General features: G+C 41.6%; 1 protein-coding gene across 1 annotated transcript; it reads right to left on the bottom strand.

The window, feature by feature from the left end:
• Positions 1-1274: 1274 nt before the first annotated feature.
• Positions 1275-20666, bottom strand: LOC130579239 (dual specificity protein phosphatase 13-like). Its single transcript, XM_057375881.1, has 4 exons — positions 20557-20666; positions 10215-10406; positions 9326-9546; positions 1275-1684 (listed from the first exon to the last, which is right to left on the bottom strand). The coding sequence occupies exons 2-4, from the start codon at positions 10403-10405 to the stop codon at positions 1470-1472; spliced, it is 627 nt and encodes a 208-aa protein (XP_057231864.1). The 5' UTR covers position 10406; positions 20557-20666; the 3' UTR covers positions 1275-1469.

Consider the following 20666-nt stretch of genomic DNA (forward strand, 5'->3'; position numbering starts at 1 on the left):
CACTGATTTTTTCCATCATTAGCTATGACCTCGCTTCTGACTGCTTACTTCAGTCTCAAAGGATGAGACCCTTTCTGGAAGGAAGATCTGTGCCTCTGCTCCCTGAGAGGAAATTAGTCTGTAGCATTGCTATGCTTTACTTAATATGTTTATGAAAGTGGAAACACCACCTGAATTCCTCTATAGACTCTGTAGGGAAATCATGTTTCTATATTGCATTAGGAGAAATGCAGTGAAGATGTGCTATGCTCAGTTAATATTTTTAATATATGGAGGTAAAAGAAACTTCAGTTCAGAAGAAGTAGATGCTTCCCTCTTTCCATTCAACATCCATGGTGCTATAAATACAAACTGCAGGGTACTTTCAGAACTGAGAGCCTTTAAGACTTCTCGAGGGAAAACATCACACCAAATTAATCTGCCGCCAAGTGGAAATTCTATATTGTTTGCATTTGCCAATGTTCTGTATGTGGCTGTAATTGCACTGAAGCAAATATCTGCTTCGAGTTCTTCACAAGATTAAATGTGGCCAATTGGGCGTAAAAGAGTAATTGAAATGCAGAGCTGCTGCTTTGGATTTGTTAGAGGCATTGCTCATTTTTGCTGTGACATGATGACACTAGGTTCTGACTTCCCATTAAAACAGGGAAATTTGGGGAATGTGATTTCAAGCGTTGGGTTGCAAGCTAAGAGRAGGACATTTCTGTCTGGCACTGCACTGCCCTGCAGTGTGCCAGCAGGCAGCGTGCCCTGAGCGTGCAAAGAGACACCTTCCTCCATTTGACCAGCAGAGAGGCTGTCAATAGCCAGGCCCCAGGATGCAGCAACTGCTTCAGATTTTCAGAACTGGCTCCTGAGGATATAATGGTTCTTAAGTTCCRAGTGTTTGCCACAGATTTGAAGCAAAAACGACTTGTGAAGATCCAGCAAGAGCCTCCATGGCTTGTAACAGAGGGAGCCCAAGGTCTGAATTGGATCCTGACTGGTGTCGCCATGTCAGACCAAAGGACCATGTCAGCTTGCAAAACCTGCAGTCTCACCCTAAGCCAGCTGGATGTGAAATGTTAAAGATTAAAAGCCTCATGCTTTCTTTTTATTTTTACTAGTTTAGTAATTTTCCCTCTTGCCTTATAAATGCAATTATAAGCARGTAAAAAGTATTTTTTCAAGTTGACTGTGCTGCCTTCTAATTCTGCATGAAAAACTCAACTGCTCCCTATGCCCTGCCCAACAGGTAGTTAAATAAACAGGCCCAGGTGAGCAAAACTGCCAGTTTGAATCCTTCTTTATTTCATTTTCTTTCCAATTARTAGGCTTATCCAAAAAATACATGCCTAACCGTTTGCTCATGCTCAGCCTTTCCCCAGAATTTCTCCATGCAGCTACAGAGCAGTCCTGCCAGCATCCTTGCACTCTTCAGTGAGGGCAGAATTTCTTGATCTGGTGCCAGGAGACACACCTTCTTGGCACTAGAAGGCCTCTGCTCTTCTGCTTGTGCCCCTTCCTAACCGGAGGTCCAGCTCCCGAAGCTGCTGGAGGAAGCCAGAGTTRGGGCAGATCCCTCTGTGGGAGCGCACAGTCTGAATTGCGTCGGTGAGGGACAGACCTTCACAAATCATTAAGAAAGCGAGGACAAGAGTTGCAGACCGACTGATTCCCATTGCACAGTGAACCAGTACTTTGCCTGGAAAAAGGAGAGAAATTTGCAATTAYGACAGCAGGTCTCATGGTGGGAGTCATTGTGCTGGAGCAGAGATGGAAGTTGGTACTGGGGATGGGCAAGTTGGGGTGTGCAGCCCTGCAGAGCAGCCCTGCTGTACTTCCCCTGGTTGGGGAACATGGAGGTTTTACTGCTAGGGACAGAAAATTCGTGTTTCAGAAAATTCCTGTGTTCCAGGATCCATGGTTGCTTGTTTAAGCGTAGCTGTCAGCCTGACAGCACGCCCTTATCCCTCCTGTCCAGCCTGTCATCCATTGTGTCCCTGCTTGCTCAGCTTTGGGAGTGATGTACTTGCTGGCAAAGTTTCAAGAGTTCATGCTTGAAGGCCATGCTGTGGGAAGCAGTTTTGGCAGGTTGCTTACTACCAGAGGGCCTGGAAACTTGGGATTTCAGAAATGCAATGCTCAGGATTGCTCACTGCTGTTACAGGAACACTCCCCGTTTCCCACAAGCTCTGTTTTCTCTTTGTTTAGGGCGGTAATGCTTTCTGAGGGTGCTGACTGCTGCCCAGACTTTTTTGGAAGTGTGTGAAGAAAATAGATGTTATCATTAAGAACGGCTATTTGTATATGGCATTTGTACCAGCTCACTTGTGCATTTTTATTTCTATAGCCTACCCTGTACTAATCACTGTCCTTCTCTAATGCCACTATTTTTCCTTTTTTATTAAATGACCAGTAGGAAAACAATTTGTGAAATGTTTTTAGTTTTCCAGAGATTTCAGTGCAAGGTGTGCATCTTCATTCAGAGTTCATTAAGMCTAAATTATGAGTCCTTCTCCTATTGCTGTAAGTAAGCCTCAGGCAAAACCTTCCAGGGATCCAACAGTATAAATCCCTCCTTCCCTCTGTTCTGCTTTTGCTTTTCCCGCTGTGATCATGAACAGAAGCAGCCCAAGAAGCTCAATCTGTATCAAAACTGYCTCCCAGGTTTCTCATGTGTGACTCTGACCCATGTTGGAAGAAGATGAACATTTTTTTAAATGGTCTAGTTTGAAATTAAAAGAAATTTTTCAATTAAAGGAAAATTTTGCTCTCAGATGGAAGAATTCAGGTTTGTAGTCCTTTCCCTCCAGATGTGAACAAAGAGTTCATTCTGGAACCTGAAAATTTGCATCTTGTAAATATTGTAAAGTGCTTCAACTTTCACGAAAATTCTAAGATCAATGAGAAATTTTTAATTGAGGGGGAAATTGTTGTATAATTGTTTTACTGAATTATAGCCATGCCTGAACATTTTCAAACTTTCTTGTCCTTTGCTGCAGTCAGATCCATTCTTCTCAGAGACTGTGGCTCAGCACCTTGACATTATTAGAGTAACAAGTGATTAGAAGCAAATATGAACTTCTGACCACCTAATGGACAGCTCTGTCTCCCATTAAGGCAGCTGAAGAAAATGTTGTCTTTTTAGCATGAAAATTTCAGAATAGTTCTTCACTGGAAATCTTCACAAGTTTGAAACAAAGTATTTTCTGCCTTTTTTTTTTAATTTTAAACTTTTTTAGACTGTCACATTTGTGGTCTCTTATTCACTAATTGTATAGTTGTACAAAATGCAATTTAGTGGCAGTACAATTTATATACAGAAAAGATGAAAAATCASTGACGACAATCCCATGTTGCCTTATTCCTTTGGAGATGGAATAAGCTGCTTCTCTGCAAATTGTAAGGAGGGGTAGAAAGAAGGGACAGSTTTTCAGGGCTAGTTCCTTGTTTTGTTTGTGCTTACAGCATCTTAATTTCTCTATTACTAGGGAGTGAGACAAAAATATCCTTGTTAGATGATGAGCCTAGATCCAGACAAAAACCTCAGACTGATTGCCCCCCTCTCCCCAAGCGTTAATTCTGGGTACTTTGTGCACAGCTTTTAATCTTAAATCCTATTTTGTTTATTACAGGGTATTTATTTAGCAACCATTCTAGTTCTGACTAATGATGATGGCATAGCCACATGCTTGGAGAGCATGAGCATGTGTTGTGAAAGCCTGCTCTGGCCAGCAGGTTGAGATAAGTGTTGATTTCCACAATGTATGTGACACAGCCACCTCTCATTATCCCGGCATGAGAAATCCGAGYGCAGCCCTAAAGATAGACATGCCTTTAGTAGAAATAAAGGGACAAATATAGTCTCCAAGGAAGTGGCARAAACAGCTCTGGTGACAGCAGACTTGGACCAGGCATCAAAACCTTTGGGGGAAGGAAGAGGTTTTGCARTGTAAGGCCAGTTTTGCAGAATCTGTTTTCTCACTCAGATACAGTTTCATAGAATTTACTGAGATATTGATGCCCTTATTTAAGTTAAGTTGCATTTATCTGTCAATTCCGTTAATTTCATGAAAATTCTTGGAAGTGAAGTCCTGCTTTTTATGGGCACATGGAGAAATGTTCTGCATCCCTACTAAAAGATAATGCTAATTTGAATTTCCATCAGACTTCTTTTTCAATGTGCTGCACATTCATTAGACTTCCCACCAACCTGGTAGGGTGTGTATGTTGTATTATCTTCCCCAGAGGAAGCACTTGGGATCCAAATAACCCTGGTCTGAGAGGAGCATAAAGGAATCAGTAGTACAATTTTGCTTTGAAAAATACTGCAAATAGGGCTAGGCCAGAAGATTTTTCTGGAAAATCTTTGCCTCAGTAGTTTGCAGGAGGCCTAACTCTAATGTAGGGCATGGATGGGAAATCCAGACATTCACCCAAATGTGCACCCCAAAAAACAGAAGCCAAGGAACAAAATGTTATAAAAGTTTTCTTGGAATCAGGAGCACTCTTGTTTATTTTTTCTTTGAAAACTTCTGAGCTACCAGCACTCTACAACTAAAAGGAAAGGAATTTATGGTTTGAACTGCATCATAAGGGAGAAAAATAAACAAGAAAGAAATGGCCTCGATGTTAGATTTGATTTTGTGTGACTACATATTTTGAAATTAAATCTAATTTGGGCATAAACTGGATGCGGGAGGGCAGACTTGATGTTTGGGATCCAATTTTTGTAAAATTGAGCCCTTTTTTCCCCCCCATCTTTATGAAGACTTCTGCCTTGGAAAATGCTCTGCCCCACCAGTAGTCTTGAACTGAAGACTAAGCTAAGCACAGGTATAGATGCTGCTGTTCAATGTTGCTGTTGTGTTTTGTTGGAGGCACAGAAAGCAGAACAAATGCCAGACTCCTACCTGTACAGGCTGGCCCTCTACTGTTTCATGCCTGTGTCTGAGAGGAGACAGTGTCCAGAAAGAATACCACTGAATTTTCTTCTCTGTTTCTCTGGCTTATCTGCACTTCAGAAGACTCCTCCTATATCAGCAAACAGCTTTAGAAGGTGTCTCAGCAAAAGCCTGCACAAGCCCCAAGTATTGACCTTGGTCCTAATCTGCATGACTCTCTAATACACTTGTTCCCATGAGGATGCAGGTATATTATCTCTTYTACAAGTGCAATATGTATTCTACTTTGTTAACCTCTGTGCATAGTGAAACAAAGGCTATGATAAATGCTGGTACGCTGACAATAAAATTATTTGTTTGTTGCAGATAAATCAGTCATGTGAAAGTTATTTAATTAATGTAAAATTGCTCAAATGAAAGCAGATTTAAATTTACTGTGTGATTATTTTTAGCAAACAAACTGAATGTTAAACTTGAGTAAGGAAACAAAAGCTGTGTTGCTATTTGGTTCTGTTTACAGGCTCAGACCCTTGTCTCTTAGCAGTGGCTGCAAATGGGTGAAACGACACCCTGAACCCCTGGTGACATCCTGCATGTGACCAGAGCCTGGAGCACGTCTGCTCCATGGGCTGACTGYGGTGGGCAATTCCAGCCATTCCCCCGTGGGACACAGCTGAGATGTCCCAGCATTCAGGCTCAGATTCCTGGGTGGCTGCTGGACCACAGCCACGGAGAGCAGCATTCACAGAGGCAATTGTGTGTTCCCTGCCATGTGGCAGGCAAGGAAGTTATAACCACATCTTCTGTACCACAGAATCCATGCCATGAGCTGCTGTCTTCCAACTGTGCCTTCCCACACCCATTTGGTTTAACACAGAGTGCAAAGAGAAGCTGGGCTGGTCCCACATTAGAGGACCATGTTGCAACCTTCTCTCTAAACATGAAACAGGATCCCTTAGGAATAATAGGATTAACTGAGAAGTAGGGGCATTTAGCTGCTGGCATTATTAAATCTTGCAATCCTTATTTGAAATTTTGCACCACACATCTCGAGCTACTTTTTGCAGAGGCAGACAATAACTGTCATCTGGCTGGGATTTGTGCAGAACAATAATACTTGGTTTTTAACAGTGGATTACGGATATTCTATCCAGCTCATGCCTGCTGTAACTCTACTAACATCAAAGGGTTTGCACTGGGGATAAAGTCTGCACATTCAACTTCGTTGGCCAAATTCAAGTTGGGAAATATAATGTTGTTCAACAAAATCAGCCATTAAAACACATAATAACTTATTGTTCTTTTGCTAATCATCATAAAATGAGCTAAATGTCCTAAACTAGCCTTGCTTTCTTTCAGGATGGATTCAATTTGGCTTAAGACGAGGCTCCAGATCTGTCACTTGTAGTCGATGTCCCAGCTGCCCTCATTCCATTGGATCCAGCAGAAGTGTTCTGCTCTGCAGGCGGAGAGCTCAGCTGGGCTAATGGGCCCTACGGGGTCTTTCCACGATTCTCTCATCTCCAGTTAGATTTTAGCCAGGTGCAGAATCCACTGTCTATTTCTTGATTAATCCAGGATCTGTTTTGTCACAGCTGAAAATAACAAGAAGCCTACAGAGAGCTTTAAATAGTGGCATGTCCCTTCTTCCCACGCCTTYAGAGCAGGTAAGAGCTGTCATCTGCTGCAGAGTGGGAGGTCAGACTGATGTATGTAAAAMACTTACAGTGGAGTCAAGCAAGAGGACCCTTTTCTCCAATGCAGCTTTCATAACTCCCACCAACAAGAAGGCAACAGGACAGGGAGCCTAGCTTTTCACTTGCTCCACTGAAGTGGAGGAAGGGAAATGTCTTTGARGGACTCTGCCATTTCAAGATGTTAATGAGTGATTTTAACCCGCCTGTTTTGAACATGTTCAGAAGTCAATAAAATGCAAAGCTSTCTACTTGGGAATCTCTCTCTCAGCAGTGTTTAATAGTTTTCATGACATGCTTTCATTAAGTTCTCTTTCCCTCTTCTGCTAGACTTTACAAAACTCTGCTGATTTACTTTAGGTTTAACTGCACTCCAGAGAAATGCAAATTGTACAGGTGGCCATGCAAAAGGTCAGTCCTTTGAGCTTGAGYACATGAGGGAGAAGGTCAGTACTTTCCAAGCTCCATGTTTCTTCTTCTAAGAACAGGGACAGATTGTGCATCTGCTCACTCTTGTCTGAGCCTTCTCAAAAGCTCTGTTACATGGGCAAACAAACAGCCAGGCTGTGCTGAAGAAAAGGCTGCCAAGGAAGTAGAGATCATAAAGCAAGGCTTACATGGCATGGCTGCAATAGTAGTGCATGTGTTTCCTAATCTCTGCAACAAAGATGATGAAGGAAGTCAATCAGTGTGTGATGCAGCCATTGACAACTGTGACAGGAAAAGCTCCCARTTAGGAACAAGTGAGTGCACACTCCCCTGCTTCTTTTGCTGACACTSTGGCATCTGAGTTTTAAGAAATGCCTTAAAAACAAATTCCTTACATCATTAAAGATAATATTCTGCTCAGCTAAGGTAGAAGTCTGGAACAAATCTGTCCAAGCTGTTTTCAGGACCTGTGGTGAAAAGCATCAGATTTTTTTTTTTTCAAGCATGATGGGAATAACAGTTCTTACCTAATTTCTAATGAGTACTTGATTCATAGTTTTAAATATGTCTGTGCCTCATACAGTCTTAACTTTGACTTATCCTCTCYGGTAAAAAGGATAATGTATTTTCATTAAAGAAAAAAAAGTTGAATTTGTTTGTAATRGTAAGCAGCAGTCTTAAATGACTTCTCAACCAAACAGTAGTACCTTGTTACATCYTGTATTTAATATGGACAGGCCTCTTGTCACTTGCTATATATTTTGTTTTGTTGTTCAACTTCACTGCTAATAATAAACACTACTTTTTTCCTTCTTCTAAATGATGTGAATAACATTCCTCTCCCTGTCTCATCCCTGCATAGGTCATGGGTATTTAGCTGCTAAATTTCTGTACCTCAGGAAATTATACTTCCAGAACATCTTGTTTATATATTTTCTAAACTGTTGCGCTTTCCTCAAAATGATGAATGTCAGCAACAGCTGGACAGCGTATGATTAAATTTCACCTTGTCTCCATTCCCAGAAYCCTGCTTCCATATGGACTTCAGTAAAGCAATATTAAAAGCATGGGAGTAGGGATAAATATGCCTTGAGCCGTAACTTGTTCTGCATCTGTAACTTAGTATTTCGGCATGCCTTTTGCAAAACACTAGTTTTRTTTGCTGTTGTGGCTTCCACAATTCATCTGTTGTTTTCTGTGTTTTGTCAATTGATTTGGAACTTTGCTTTTTCACATATGTGAACAGATTTTGGATCTTACCTTTCTCTGGAGCACTGACARTAATGACTTCAATTGCAAATAGTGTATGCTGTAATAGAAATGGGTGAAAATCCAAATTCCCCAAATATGCTTGTGATTTTGAAATCCAAATGCAGCCCTAAGTAGCACAAARGCAAAGATTTTCTAACAGAACAGATCAAGCCCTCCAAAGAGCAGGAAATGCAGAGGTCTCTAGCRTGAAGGTATACTGTTTGCAGTTACTGTGCCTTCTCTTCCTGGCTAGTATGGTGTGGATGAGATCTACTAATGCATACAATTAATCTGGACAGTTAGTACTTTAGGAGCCTGATTGATATTAAAGCACATCATGATGCAAGAAAACAGTTTTCTGAGTGTATAACTATTTCCTTAAGAAAGCACTTACTTTTGAGTAGTGTCTGTAGTTTTGTGGCACAGCAATGACTTGTGAAARCTTGCCCTTAGTAGTAACGATTCCCCATTAGCCCCAAGCCTCCGGCATTTTACCTGGCATGTATTTAGCGAAACTGAGGATTTTGTGGGTTATCTTCCTATTTCAAGGTTATACTTTCTCTAGCAACAGCATGACATTATTCCTAGCTGGTGGTGTTGCTTAAGTTCCCTTCTATAGAATTGCTTTCTAGCAAGTTCTTCCCTATTCTGTGTYATGTAGCATGATAGTTGAATCTTCTTGCTCAAATATGATGCTTGCCCTTGTCTTTTATTTTAAACCCCATCACTAATTTGAAAYGATCAAATAATGTGCCTCCTCCCAGGTCAGTGTGTCCCAGTAGGTAACAAAGGACACCTGCTATTTTGTCTTTTGCTGATGAGTAACATGAGGCTTAGGGAGAACCCCTTTAAAAGCCTATTCAGTGCATCCTTYTCTGTTTCAGGGAAACAGGGGAACTCCCACTCACTGCAGGAGTTYAGGAGGCAGGTAGGATGTTCCTTAGTTTGGGTATCTATATTCTTACCCATGTGCAGATGGTTGGTTTATGTCAAATAATATTTGATAACTTGCCCTGCTTGTCTGCTGTGAAGAAGATACGAAACATGCGCAGACAGTCTAGTTACCTCTTGGGGAATTCAGTGCTTCTCTGATGTATTGAGCAACTGGATAGAAGTGAATGCTGAGATCAAAGTTCGGGTTGTCCTCTGCTTCTACTYCGTAGTAATCCACAGACAAGTCGTCGTAGAACTTGGGCCCAGTGTTGATGCGAAATCTCCCAGCAGCAGCATTCACAATGTGGGAAATGCCCATGCGGCTCAGCTGGGCCTTGTCACGAGCAACGTACCTGAAGAAAGATGGGGAATTATATTTGCCTGCTGCATTGCAAGTCAGGGAGGAACATGCCGTTGATGGTGAATTTGTTACAACTGCAGGAAGTGGTAGTGGCTATTTTTTGGACAGGTATATCAGGCCAAAGTGTCCATCAAAATGAGAGTCTATCACTTTGAGACAGAAGTGACTTCTTAAGAAACTGACTCTTAGATTTACCTAATTTTTTTTCCAAATGTATGTTTAGATGGTCCTCAGCTGATGAAAGGTGGTGGAGATACTTCTGCATAAGCTAAGGGCTTTCTGATTTCAAGGGCTTTCTTACCAAGTCACCTCTGTCAGTTCAGGGGACTGATGCCAGGAGGAGAAAATGAGCTTGGATCCTGTTTTACCCAGCTCTGGCATGACTGCTTGCTGTACCAATCCCACAGCTCCAGTGGGCTGTTGCAGTGTGTGATTCCTGAACTAATGTAGGAGGAGAAACCAGGAGGGGGCGTATTCTTATTAGTTGGTTAGAGTGCCTTTTCTCTATGCTACAGCATCCTATGCGCAGTTCAATCTTGTTCAATGCTTAGACCTGTTGTGAGAGGTTCTCAAATTAGTGCCTATCCCTTTTTTTAAATAAAGAGTGGAAGATTTGGGGGGAAGAGTTGCAATAACCTTCAGTCCTTCCCTGTCTCTTACAGGTCTCCTACATAAAGGTTCGGCCAGACTTCATCCACGTGCCCTGTGGGGTGTGTGCGTGTGCAGAGCAGGCGCCGCAGCTCCTCCAGCGATGGTGTCCCAGCACTGCTCCCACTGTCAGACATCCAGCTTGAGGCACTTCGTATCCTGGGCCGCCGTAAGTCCTGGCTGCACAAGGAGTCCCAGGCCATCCTGGAAGGGGAGGGCAGACATTCACCACCACCCAGATATATTTCTGATGGCTCCCTTTCTTCCTCTCACCTTGTCAAACAGTTGATTAAAACTTCATTATATTTTTTAAGATTATTTTCTTCATAGGAAATGGGGAAGTTCCTACTAGTGTCTGGAATTCTAAACACTATTATTATTAGCACAGTGAAAAAGACCAGCCCTTGATATGCCACCACAAGAGTTCTGCTTTCACATGGAAAGACGTTATGCTATGGAAAATGTCTTGTGTAAGTATATCTACTCAAAGGGTAAAGAGACAAGGTATTAATTTGGTATGCTGAGGTTTTCCTTTAGCCAGGTAACTAGGGTTTCCATATAGATACTTAATCTGATTTGTCTTTTATAATTTGCCCCACAAACTGCTCTGGACTGAGTAGAACCACTTGTGCAAAATCTTATTCACTGGTTAGCTATTGTCAACTTCAATGGGGAAAACTCTGTAAGGAGTAGTTTGGTTCTTTCCAATAGTATTCACCAGCCATACTGGCTGTCCTCATGACAAATGCTTATGTTAGAAAAATCTAGATGAGCTACAGTGAGTCCAGCTGTCATTCATATGAGCATTAATTTATTTTTTTTAGCAAGTTGTTTAATTTGCATTCCTCTCCTCTCTGCTCCTTCCACAAACTGTCCTATTTCCAGTCTTGAAGTATGTGCTTCAGTTACAAGGAGAAACAATTTTTTAGGCATCACTTTATCTCTGGAATTACTGTTCCATATGGTACGTTTCTTTTGAAATAGTGGTTCCTCCTGTGGATTTGAACTGTTGGGAGGATTTTTTAAGAGGGGAATAGAAATTATATTTTTCCCAGAGTTCTGTTCTAAGAAAATATTAAACTTTCTTTTGGTATGTTCTAAAWATGAACCAAACATCTGCATTACAGAGATAGTAGGAAGTCTGTCAACTCATGAGTCTTTAAACAGAAGCACCTGTCAAGGACATGGGTGAAGTTGYAGTCAGTGAGTCAGTCTTGCTCTGGCACAGTCTTCTATATAAATGATTTGAGGGGTGGTTTGGGGTAGAACAGTCCAGGACAGCAAATCTGAAATMTTTCATTTTTCTGCTGAACATATCATTATCAAATAAGTTGTATTTAAGTTCAAGCACCTTCATTGACAATTCCTTTCCAAACACCAGCTGTGGTGAAATGTTCTTCTAGTTTCCCAACAAGGTATTTTCTCTAGCTCAAAGTGCACATTTTGGTGTAATTTTATTTTGCATGCACTAAGACTGAGCAAGAAGGCCAGATTGCTTTGGGACCTCATGGCACCTTCATTTTAATATAGCGCTTTGCTGAAGGGCAAATGGAGCAACTAATTCCTTGACACATCTGTAGAAAAGGAGGGAAGTGTCAGAGTTAGGGCACAGAACAGTCCCTACAAGTCACCCTTCTGCCATGCATGTGGGGTGATGTGCCTTGCCACCCAGTTGCCAAGAGGAGCCCTCTGTTATTTCMGTACACCTCCTTCTGCCGCTTTCATGGCAGCTTTGGCCTCTTGGACACAGTAAGTTAGTAAGTTTACACCAAGTGATGTTCCCAGAATGRTCTTGTATTGTTACAAGAGCATTACAAAGAGTTCCACAGTGGAATGTGCATATCTCCTCCAGTGTCAGCTTTTACTCTGAAAACAAAAGCAGATGTTCCTGCYCATTTCGCATGGTTTTATGCAAGAGGAGAATGGAGGAATTCCTTACTGGAACAGGCATCTCCCACTGATTTTGATTGCTGCTTTGACACTGGCCACCCCACTGTCCCCCCTCCTATGCCAGCTCTGCCTGGCTCCTGCTGGTGATCTTGGACATTTCTCTGATCCCACACAGGAGGTCTGCAGCAGAAATGGGACTTTGATTTCCTGTGCCCTGACCACAGGGCCATCTGCCAGTTCATTAAGYACTTTCAAGAATAACAGCCTCCTCCAATCCTTCCCACCTCATAATATCTGCAGCAAATGTTGCCCTTTTTTGATGTACCTAATTTCTTGCAGGGTGGTTAATGACCACTCTAGGGCACTTCTCATTCCTGTGAAGTTGCTTTAAACTGTTTTGTTTTTCTCTTATTCAGTACTTCCTGTCATCCTTTTCTCTTGCCCTCTCCACTGTATAAAAAGGCTGCTGCCAGCCTTGCTTTCCTAAAACTAACAGGAGCTGGGCAGATAACTCTAATGTATAGTGCACCTATTGAAAAGTGCTCCTTCAGAGACTTGTTTTGTTTTGTTAAAATTCTTTCTACGAGGGAACATAACTGCATAGGCTGGGCAAAGGGAGGTACTGTGTGCTACGTGGATATTGAAAGCTGTGGAATAATGGTCCTTATAGGATGGACTGCTTCTTCAGAATTATCCTAAGATGACTTTCAGCTTGTGCTCACATGGATATTGTATTACGGCTAAGGAATTTACTCCTGTTGAAACACAGATGTGAACTGCTGATGTTGTATACAAAACTTATTTCATGTTCATTTTGGTCACATTTTTTATCTGGAGAACAGCATCAGTTTGTGTAAACCCTATGTCYAATAAAAAGGAAGGACTGGAGTTCAAATTTCAAATGTGAAATAACTGCAGCTAGTAGGCTGTGAATGATTCAAAAACAGAGAAGCCTCAGTRGGAGTATTCAACTAATATGTTGAATAGTGAATGCATTGAAAAAATAATAGCTTTTCATAAAAAATTTACAAACAGGAAAACAAGGCAATTTTTTTCTGAATAGATAACTACTCAGTTCTAGCATCCATCTAACATCTTACCTCACTAAATTTATACATGCAYGTGTCATTACTGAAATGCATTTATTTAAAGAAAACAATGCTATGACTAAAATTTTGTGTAATGTTTTATAAGGAACCTGGACAGATTAAAAAGTTTAGTGTGATAGGAAAATGATTGCATGTAATAACGTGATGTCTGTTCATTTAAAAAACATGTTTTTAATGATTCTCAGCTTAATTCCTCTATACTGACTTTCTACAGYGGATCTGCTTCTGAGATATGTGTTGTATGAATAAACAACACAATTCCAAAATGCTGATTTCTGAATGATGATGACATAAAACATCCCTGATCTTTGCCCTACTGGAGTTGTATTATGGTAATTATACAATCACATAGGAGAACTTTTACCATTACATTTATATGAATTTTGAATTGGTTTGTATTGCAACTGTAAATGTATCTGAGCTATGCATCAGAATTTCCTTTATTACAACTAGCAGGAGGATTGCAATCAAAGAGCCCCATCAGATCATTCTGATGCAGAGTGACCTCGGGTATGACACAGGCTGTATGTGCCACCTCCCCGGATTGATGTGCGTTGGTGACTCTGCTTCATTTWGTCAATGGTTCCTTGTATTCAACTATCCCAGGAAGAAAGGAAAGTGGTCCTGTGAGAGGTCCCAGATAATGCCTCCTTCCTGACTGTCTAGGCTTCCCATCTGCCCAGCAGTGAATGCCTCTACAGACTGCATGTACTGTGGATGCTTTGGTTGGGTCTCACTTAATTCAGTGACTATAGCTTTAYCTGCAACATAATTCATGCTATTCARTGTCATGCTGAGGAGAGAGTCTTTAGAGACAGGTATTCCTTCACAGGTTTATCAGTCCTTGGAAATATATGGCACATTTTATCAACTTTCCCCAATTCCACTATATTTAATTAAACAACAAAATCAAAAGTCAGTATAATTTGACAGTTTGACATTACATTGATATGAGATCAAGCTGAGAGGATGGTATGAAGGCTGAGATTAAGCAGCAGAAAATCCTGCAGCATGATGCTGTTGTAGGTCAGGAGCGAAAACAACTCTTGTGTCTAGGACATTTAGTAGAAAGCCTTTACAATTTCTTCTTTAACTAGCATTTTCCAGTACCAAGATAAAGGAAGGGGCTGTGTATAATACAAGGATGCCAATGCTCTCATTTCAATCATGTATCAAATAATTTAATCATMCTAGGGCCTGTGCTGATTTTTATGTATGGGTGGAACATAGACATTTTCTTATGGTGTTAGTAAAGATACTTCTGAGTCTTTAAATCCTGAGAGCAAAGTAGCCTCCATCCTGTGTTTTCTCAAGCTGGTATGTGCTATAACCTTGCCATCCCAGTGAAGATATCAGTCTGACTATACTTCAAATAGACTGATTTGTGGTGATAAAAGACTAGGCTGAAGCCCAGGGCTTGGCCAAGCAGGTCATGTCAAGTTCACGCCCATCATGTATTCAAAAGCCATAAATATTTCTCAGAAAGCCTATCCCCTAAAGCTTCCTCCAAGATAACGTATGTTTGAGAGAAGGTTTTGTGTTGCTACATTGCCACACAAATGACAAGTATTACTGTCATCATTCTTTCTTCCTTAGTGTTTAACCCAATAGTCTCGCTGGAGTCATAATTTATCAATTGCTAGGAGCACTATGAGATATAGATGGTATGAATCAAACACAGCGATGACTGAGGTAGGGCAGGCTTGACTTGAAAGCTGAGATAGAGGCAGTGTCTAGGGAGGCATAAGGCATTTGAGTAGCCAACTGTTTGTAAGAAAATCTCTCCAGCAGCTGGAGGATGTAATCTGAACAGCACTTCCAAATTTAGTAGAGGCTTCCAGACCCACAAGTGTAATCCAGCTATATGTTTAGAGCAAGGCACACACCTGGTGTGACTTGGCAAAATCCATTAGCTGGACTTGTTCTCCACAGACCACGCAAGGCCTGTGTTGACGAGCAGAGACTAAATCTCTGTACTGGACAGATTTGAGCAGCACAAGGCAGGTGAAAACATCTGATGTTTTTTCCTCTCRGTATTGCACTGGTGAAAATTTTCTGTCCTGACTTAAAAGGAATTGTGATACCTCCCCTCTGTCCAAGTAAAATTTTCTTTGTGTGCCATCCAGGGAAATCAGAAGTTACATTTCTGATGCAAAGCACTACTGAAATGTAAGGAAGAAATTAATCAACCCATCCTGGTTCTCAAATATGCTGAATTTACCACAGTTTCCACTGATATTATCCATTGCCAGGCCTCAAAAGCCTCAAAAATGTCTAATTCTTTCATAGCAAGTCTGTGGGCCAGGCAAGAGTTCYCAGACCTGATGATCTTGACTGTTTTAGGATGTACATTAGCAAGCAGGCCCCAAGGCAGGGTGGCCTCAGGGTTTTTTTTCTGTGACTGTAGTATAAAATATTCTCTTGTCATCAGCTGGTTAGTACATTTGTATACACCAGCCATGTATGCATTSCTGACAGTGGCTGACAGACGGAGCCATCCTTTGATGTGCAGCAATGTTGTACCAAGTGTGCAAAACCTGGCCACCTGCTGATTTTGCTAACTCTTCTGGGTCTTGAACCTGTGTTTATTTCATTCTTTAGCCATGGGAAACCAACGCTGTAGAGTTACTGCCCACACAGCAGCTTTGAGTGGATAAGAGAAGTGAAAAATAAGAACAGCAAAATTAATTTTCCCTGATCCATCCCTTCCTCACAAAATGCAAACCCACAGTTTGCTGTACATAGTTGCATATTTGTAAGTGGAATCTTAACCATGTTTATGAGTCAGGACAGAATCTGTAGCAGGCAAAGGAACGTACATGTAGTATGCTTTACAGAAACCATGGCTAATAGGTAGCACCACCAGAAGGATTGCAGAGGTAAGGGGAGATAGTTTATCCACCCCAAGCTTTTCTATACCACTGAAACTTGGGTATATTTTGTTTCTGAATTGGACTTTTTATTTACTAGTTACAAATTTTACATGCCCTTTTAATACTGTGCATTGTAACTATTTAAAGCTGAGTATTAAACAGGCCCAGACACTGTTAACAATCTGCATGTTACGATATTTTTTTTTGTGTAACTGCTTGTTATAGCATCAGCTATTAAGAATTTATTACTGGTGCATTTTAGGTAGTGCTTTACAGTCATTTAATTACAGCCATCCAGCAATCATTACATAAATATGCATTGAGAGCAAGAACCCCAATGTAAGGTGACCCAAAAGGCTTTTACCKGCCAAGACCAGAGTTTAGGCCCTCAGGTGGCAATGATGTCATTGCATATGCAGGGAAACATAGAGTTTAAGGCTGTGCAGGGAGCTGTGTTCCTCCCAGCACTAGGTGTTCATGAAGTCATCAGCTGGAGTAAGAGCATTGTAGAGCTCTAAGGACTTGAACTTGGCTATTGGCAAGCAAGTAAAGCAAAGTCAGTTCCCTTCCAGCCCTAGTCCCAGTAAAGATGTGGCTTTTGGCTGTGAGCATAGAAGTTCAGCTGCAGAACTAGGCCCTCTGGAGCCCATTGGTACCTCTGCTCTCAGCTGCCAAGTGCATTCTTACACCCATTAACCCAACCTGATGTGCTAGACCAGCCGACACACTTTATATGACCCAAAGGCAGTAGCTGGTCCAAAATGCATCTACCATATCTCCATGCTATTTGTGACTGCAGCACCATGCCCTTATTTGATAGTCTCTCTAGCTCCTGGCCAGGCTACTGCTCCTACATCGAACATCATTGCTGGTGTCCTCTCCTGCAATGAATTTCAGCCATCAGAATTCACTGTCAATTCTGACAGTCTGTAACTCCATCCTCCATTCAGTAGTGACATGTTTCACTACTTGAGAAAACAAAAATCCCAATCTACAGCATTGTAGCACTAAATAGCTCTTAGACATGCTATGAAACACTCTTGATATCACTGGGCTTGCACTCGAAGACAAGCTTACCTAAAATGTAGTTGTTCTGTGTTAAGGTTGGCCCTTCTTCTGGGCTCAAGAACTGTTATATCTCTTTTGCCTCCAGCAATAACACGTTGGGGGTGAAAACTGGTATTCTCTGAATTGGTAAACTCCACATTTGTCCTTCTAGAAGCACTCTCAGAAGCTTACTGGAAAAATTGAAAGAYGAAACATTTCTGAAAGACAGGATGGCAACTTGATGCAGGTGGCTCTAAATCAGGAGCAACATGTGCCACTTTGATTTCCTCTTGGAGCTGCCAGTAGAACCAGCTGGATTGTCTGGCTGACACTGCTTCTTTTGGTACAACTACTCCAAAACCCTCACCATCCCTGAAGACCATAAATCCTAGTTGCTTGTTCATGGCTTGTAGCAATGCTTTACTGATATTTGCAGCCTGTGTTGCTCTCRCTACTGGATGATGTTAGTACAGCATGACCCTGGGGAGAGGAACAAGGTTGAATTTATTCACAGAAGGCCTGAAATGTGCTGAGTCTGTATCTCTGATGCAGACTTAGTAGACTGGAGGCTCACCTTTGTGGTGATACACTTCAGCCTCACTCTGTCACTGCATGGGAGATAGAGCCTGTTGATGCTGTAGCACAGGCCCATTCTCTGCTCCACCTCCATGGCTGTTTGGGGTGAAACTGTGACTGCCATGCAGCCCAAATCCTGCACTCTTTTGTAGACAGTCTGCTAGGTAAGGGGTGTTGACCTGGACAGCTCACACCCAGCTGAACACAGCATGAGAAAACTAGGGGTGTTGCTGGGCGTGCTACATTGAGCTTATTCAAAGAAGGACAAAGTGTCACTTCCAGTGYTGTTTCCAGCTTCTCAAGCATGGTTTGGCTCTTCAGATTTACTCCATGTTGCATACTCTTAATCTAGCCTCATCTAATTTCCCCASGTCACATCCTAAATGACTTGAAGTCATGGTATTTTCTTGCTTTGCCAAGGTTTAGAGGCCAAGGGTTTCCTGCGCTGTGACTTGCACAAAACCCCAGTTGGAATGCAGTCCCTTAGGTCTGTGTCCTGTGGCCCAAGAGAATCTAGCAGCCCACATCTGAAGGTTAATGAGGCTGCTGTTAACAATAACTAGTGCAGCAGTGTCCTCCAGCCCAGAACTGAAAACATCAGGCTTCAGAACTCAAAGAATCCCGTTACAAATGAATGGTTTCTGCCCCAAGGATCTAACCAAAAGGATGGCACAATGCAAAGCCCTTCTCCCTTGTGACTAGCTCTGGTATGTTCTTCTATCTTAAAAACAATATATTGCTGCTTTTTTTTTTTTTTTTTTTTTCTTTCCTGTTTCAGGGCATTGAAAGTTTCACTGCTCTTTCACTGCTCTTTGTTCGTGTCCTGTGGTCTCTACCAGCACCACAAAGACAGCTCTGTGCTACCCAACCTACAGGAGATAGCAGACATCCCCTACACTGGTACAGCAGGAGTTTTGAGCAATCTGCTAGGAAGTAATATGGGAAACAGTAGGCAGCTAAGATCCCCTGGTGTTTCTTGGGCATTGGAATGCCTTTCATAGTTGTTATTATAGTGATCCTGTGAGAAACAGTGCTGTTGCTGCTGCACAGGTAGTGGTAAAATTAAGCTTGATGATTTTCTACATCTCTCCACAAGTCTGAGCTGGGAGGCAGCCTAGGGGCAAAGTGCTGCCAAACACTGGTAGTGATAGCTGGACCTGAGTAAAGAATTGCCSTTGGGTTTAATGTGGGTCAAAAGCTTTTACTCACTTCTAGTGAGTGAAAGGCAGTTTATAATAGGAATTGAGTAATGGTCAAGGTTAGACCTCCATGCTGGAGTACGAGGCTTTTTAGAAGCACCTTGGAAGATGYTGCCTTCCATACTCAAAAGAAAACTCAGAACACATAAAATCAAACCAAGGACAAGAAACTATTTTATCACTCTACTCCTGGTACCCTTCTTTCTGTGCTTGCAAAGTTGTTTTTTACAGTTATTAAAAAAAAAAATAATAGTACAATCTCTTATTATATGCAGCGACATAATGGCTTTAAACTAACTGTGCTAATTGTTTCTTTATCTTTCTCACACCCCAGGCCTCTCTGATCTGAGACTTGCTAGCAATGTGATAGCCATGGCAGGACATGGAGAGGTTTGGAAGGTTAGTTCCAGTAGCCTGTATTTCACACCAATGTCTTCTGGCAGACAGATAAACCACAGAGCTGATTGCAAGTTCCTGTGGCCCAGGTTTCTGGCTACAAAACTGGGAAGGATAAACACCTTCTTAAGCACTGCAAGATAGAAATAGAACAAGAGAAAGGAATGGAAATCCTCTCATAATGCAATGGCTAGAAGCAATCCAGCTGTTTTGTTTTATTCCCACCATGAGAACTATGGCCAGTCCCAGTGCAAGCTTGGCCACCTGTCAGATGAGGTTTGTGAACTAAGGCTTATAGGAATTTGACACGCTCTTGTCTTGGAGCATGCTGRTATGATCAGTACAGATTCCTCCTACAGCAGTGACACAATGTGATGCTACCCATGCAGTCCCAGATGCCCCTCATAAATCATTAAAATACTGGCTAGTTCTAATCAGATCCTTTGAGTTATAACGTAATACACTATTTGAGAACTAAAACCAGTAAATCAAATTAGTACCAAGGTCAGAGTGAGACTGAACACAGCTGAGGCTTGCTTGCTGATRTGTGTATAGTCTAAGTAATGCAATGGAAGGAGATGAAATCCCAAGTCAGCTAAGCAAATTGCTTTCTTCTCATTGTAAAATCTCACTAATAAGCCTGTGGAGGGGGAAAAAATAGGAATTCATCATATTCTGTAGCAGAGCTGTTTTGAGGTCTAAAATTTCCCAGCAATTGTSTTAGCTCTTGGGATTTTAGGTATTTTTGATCATTTCTCCTCCTTCAGGTTAACTCTTACCATTTTTCTAAAACAAACTAGCAGTTAAAAATGTTCCCCCAAATGTCATAGATCACCCACTACAAAACAGAACATATTTTCTTCTACAGCATAGAAAACAGGTAACTTCTAATATATATATAAAAAAAAAATTGTATCCCATTAGAAGGCAGCTGTTGTGGTTGCACTCTCCAGTCTTGCCTGGGACAAACAGGCAAGTGAAGGGAAGGTTGCAGTGCCCAAGTGCTGGGAACCCGTAAGTTTGTGTACTGGGGTGCTACTGCATAAACCCAAATAATTGATTCTYTTTTTTCTATATGGGAAAGGTTGAGGGCCATCTGAACTGKTCAAGWGTTATGTGACTCTGAGGACAATACGGTAGGGGGTATGGCCAAGCTCCACATCCAAAAAGTAGTTTGCCACCATAAATAGYATCTGTCAAAGAATAATACTGAAGRSTAACTTCCCCATTTATGCTGTATTTKCAGGTACYTTTTGCTTCTTACCTTGTACTTAAAAGAGATGCTCAGWAATTGTTTCTTCTCTTGTGGCAAAGACAGTCTGGGACAGAGGATCCTGCTCTGCAGGTACCCTGCAGATGATAAGGCTGTGTCAT

This window comes from Malurus melanocephalus, unplaced genomic scaffold (assembly GCF_030028575.1).
Source record: "Malurus melanocephalus ecotype Western Australia unplaced genomic scaffold, MMel_1.1 scaffold_261, whole genome shotgun sequence".
In the NCBI taxonomy this organism is placed as follows: Eukaryota; Metazoa; Chordata; class Aves; order Passeriformes; family Maluridae; genus Malurus; species Malurus melanocephalus.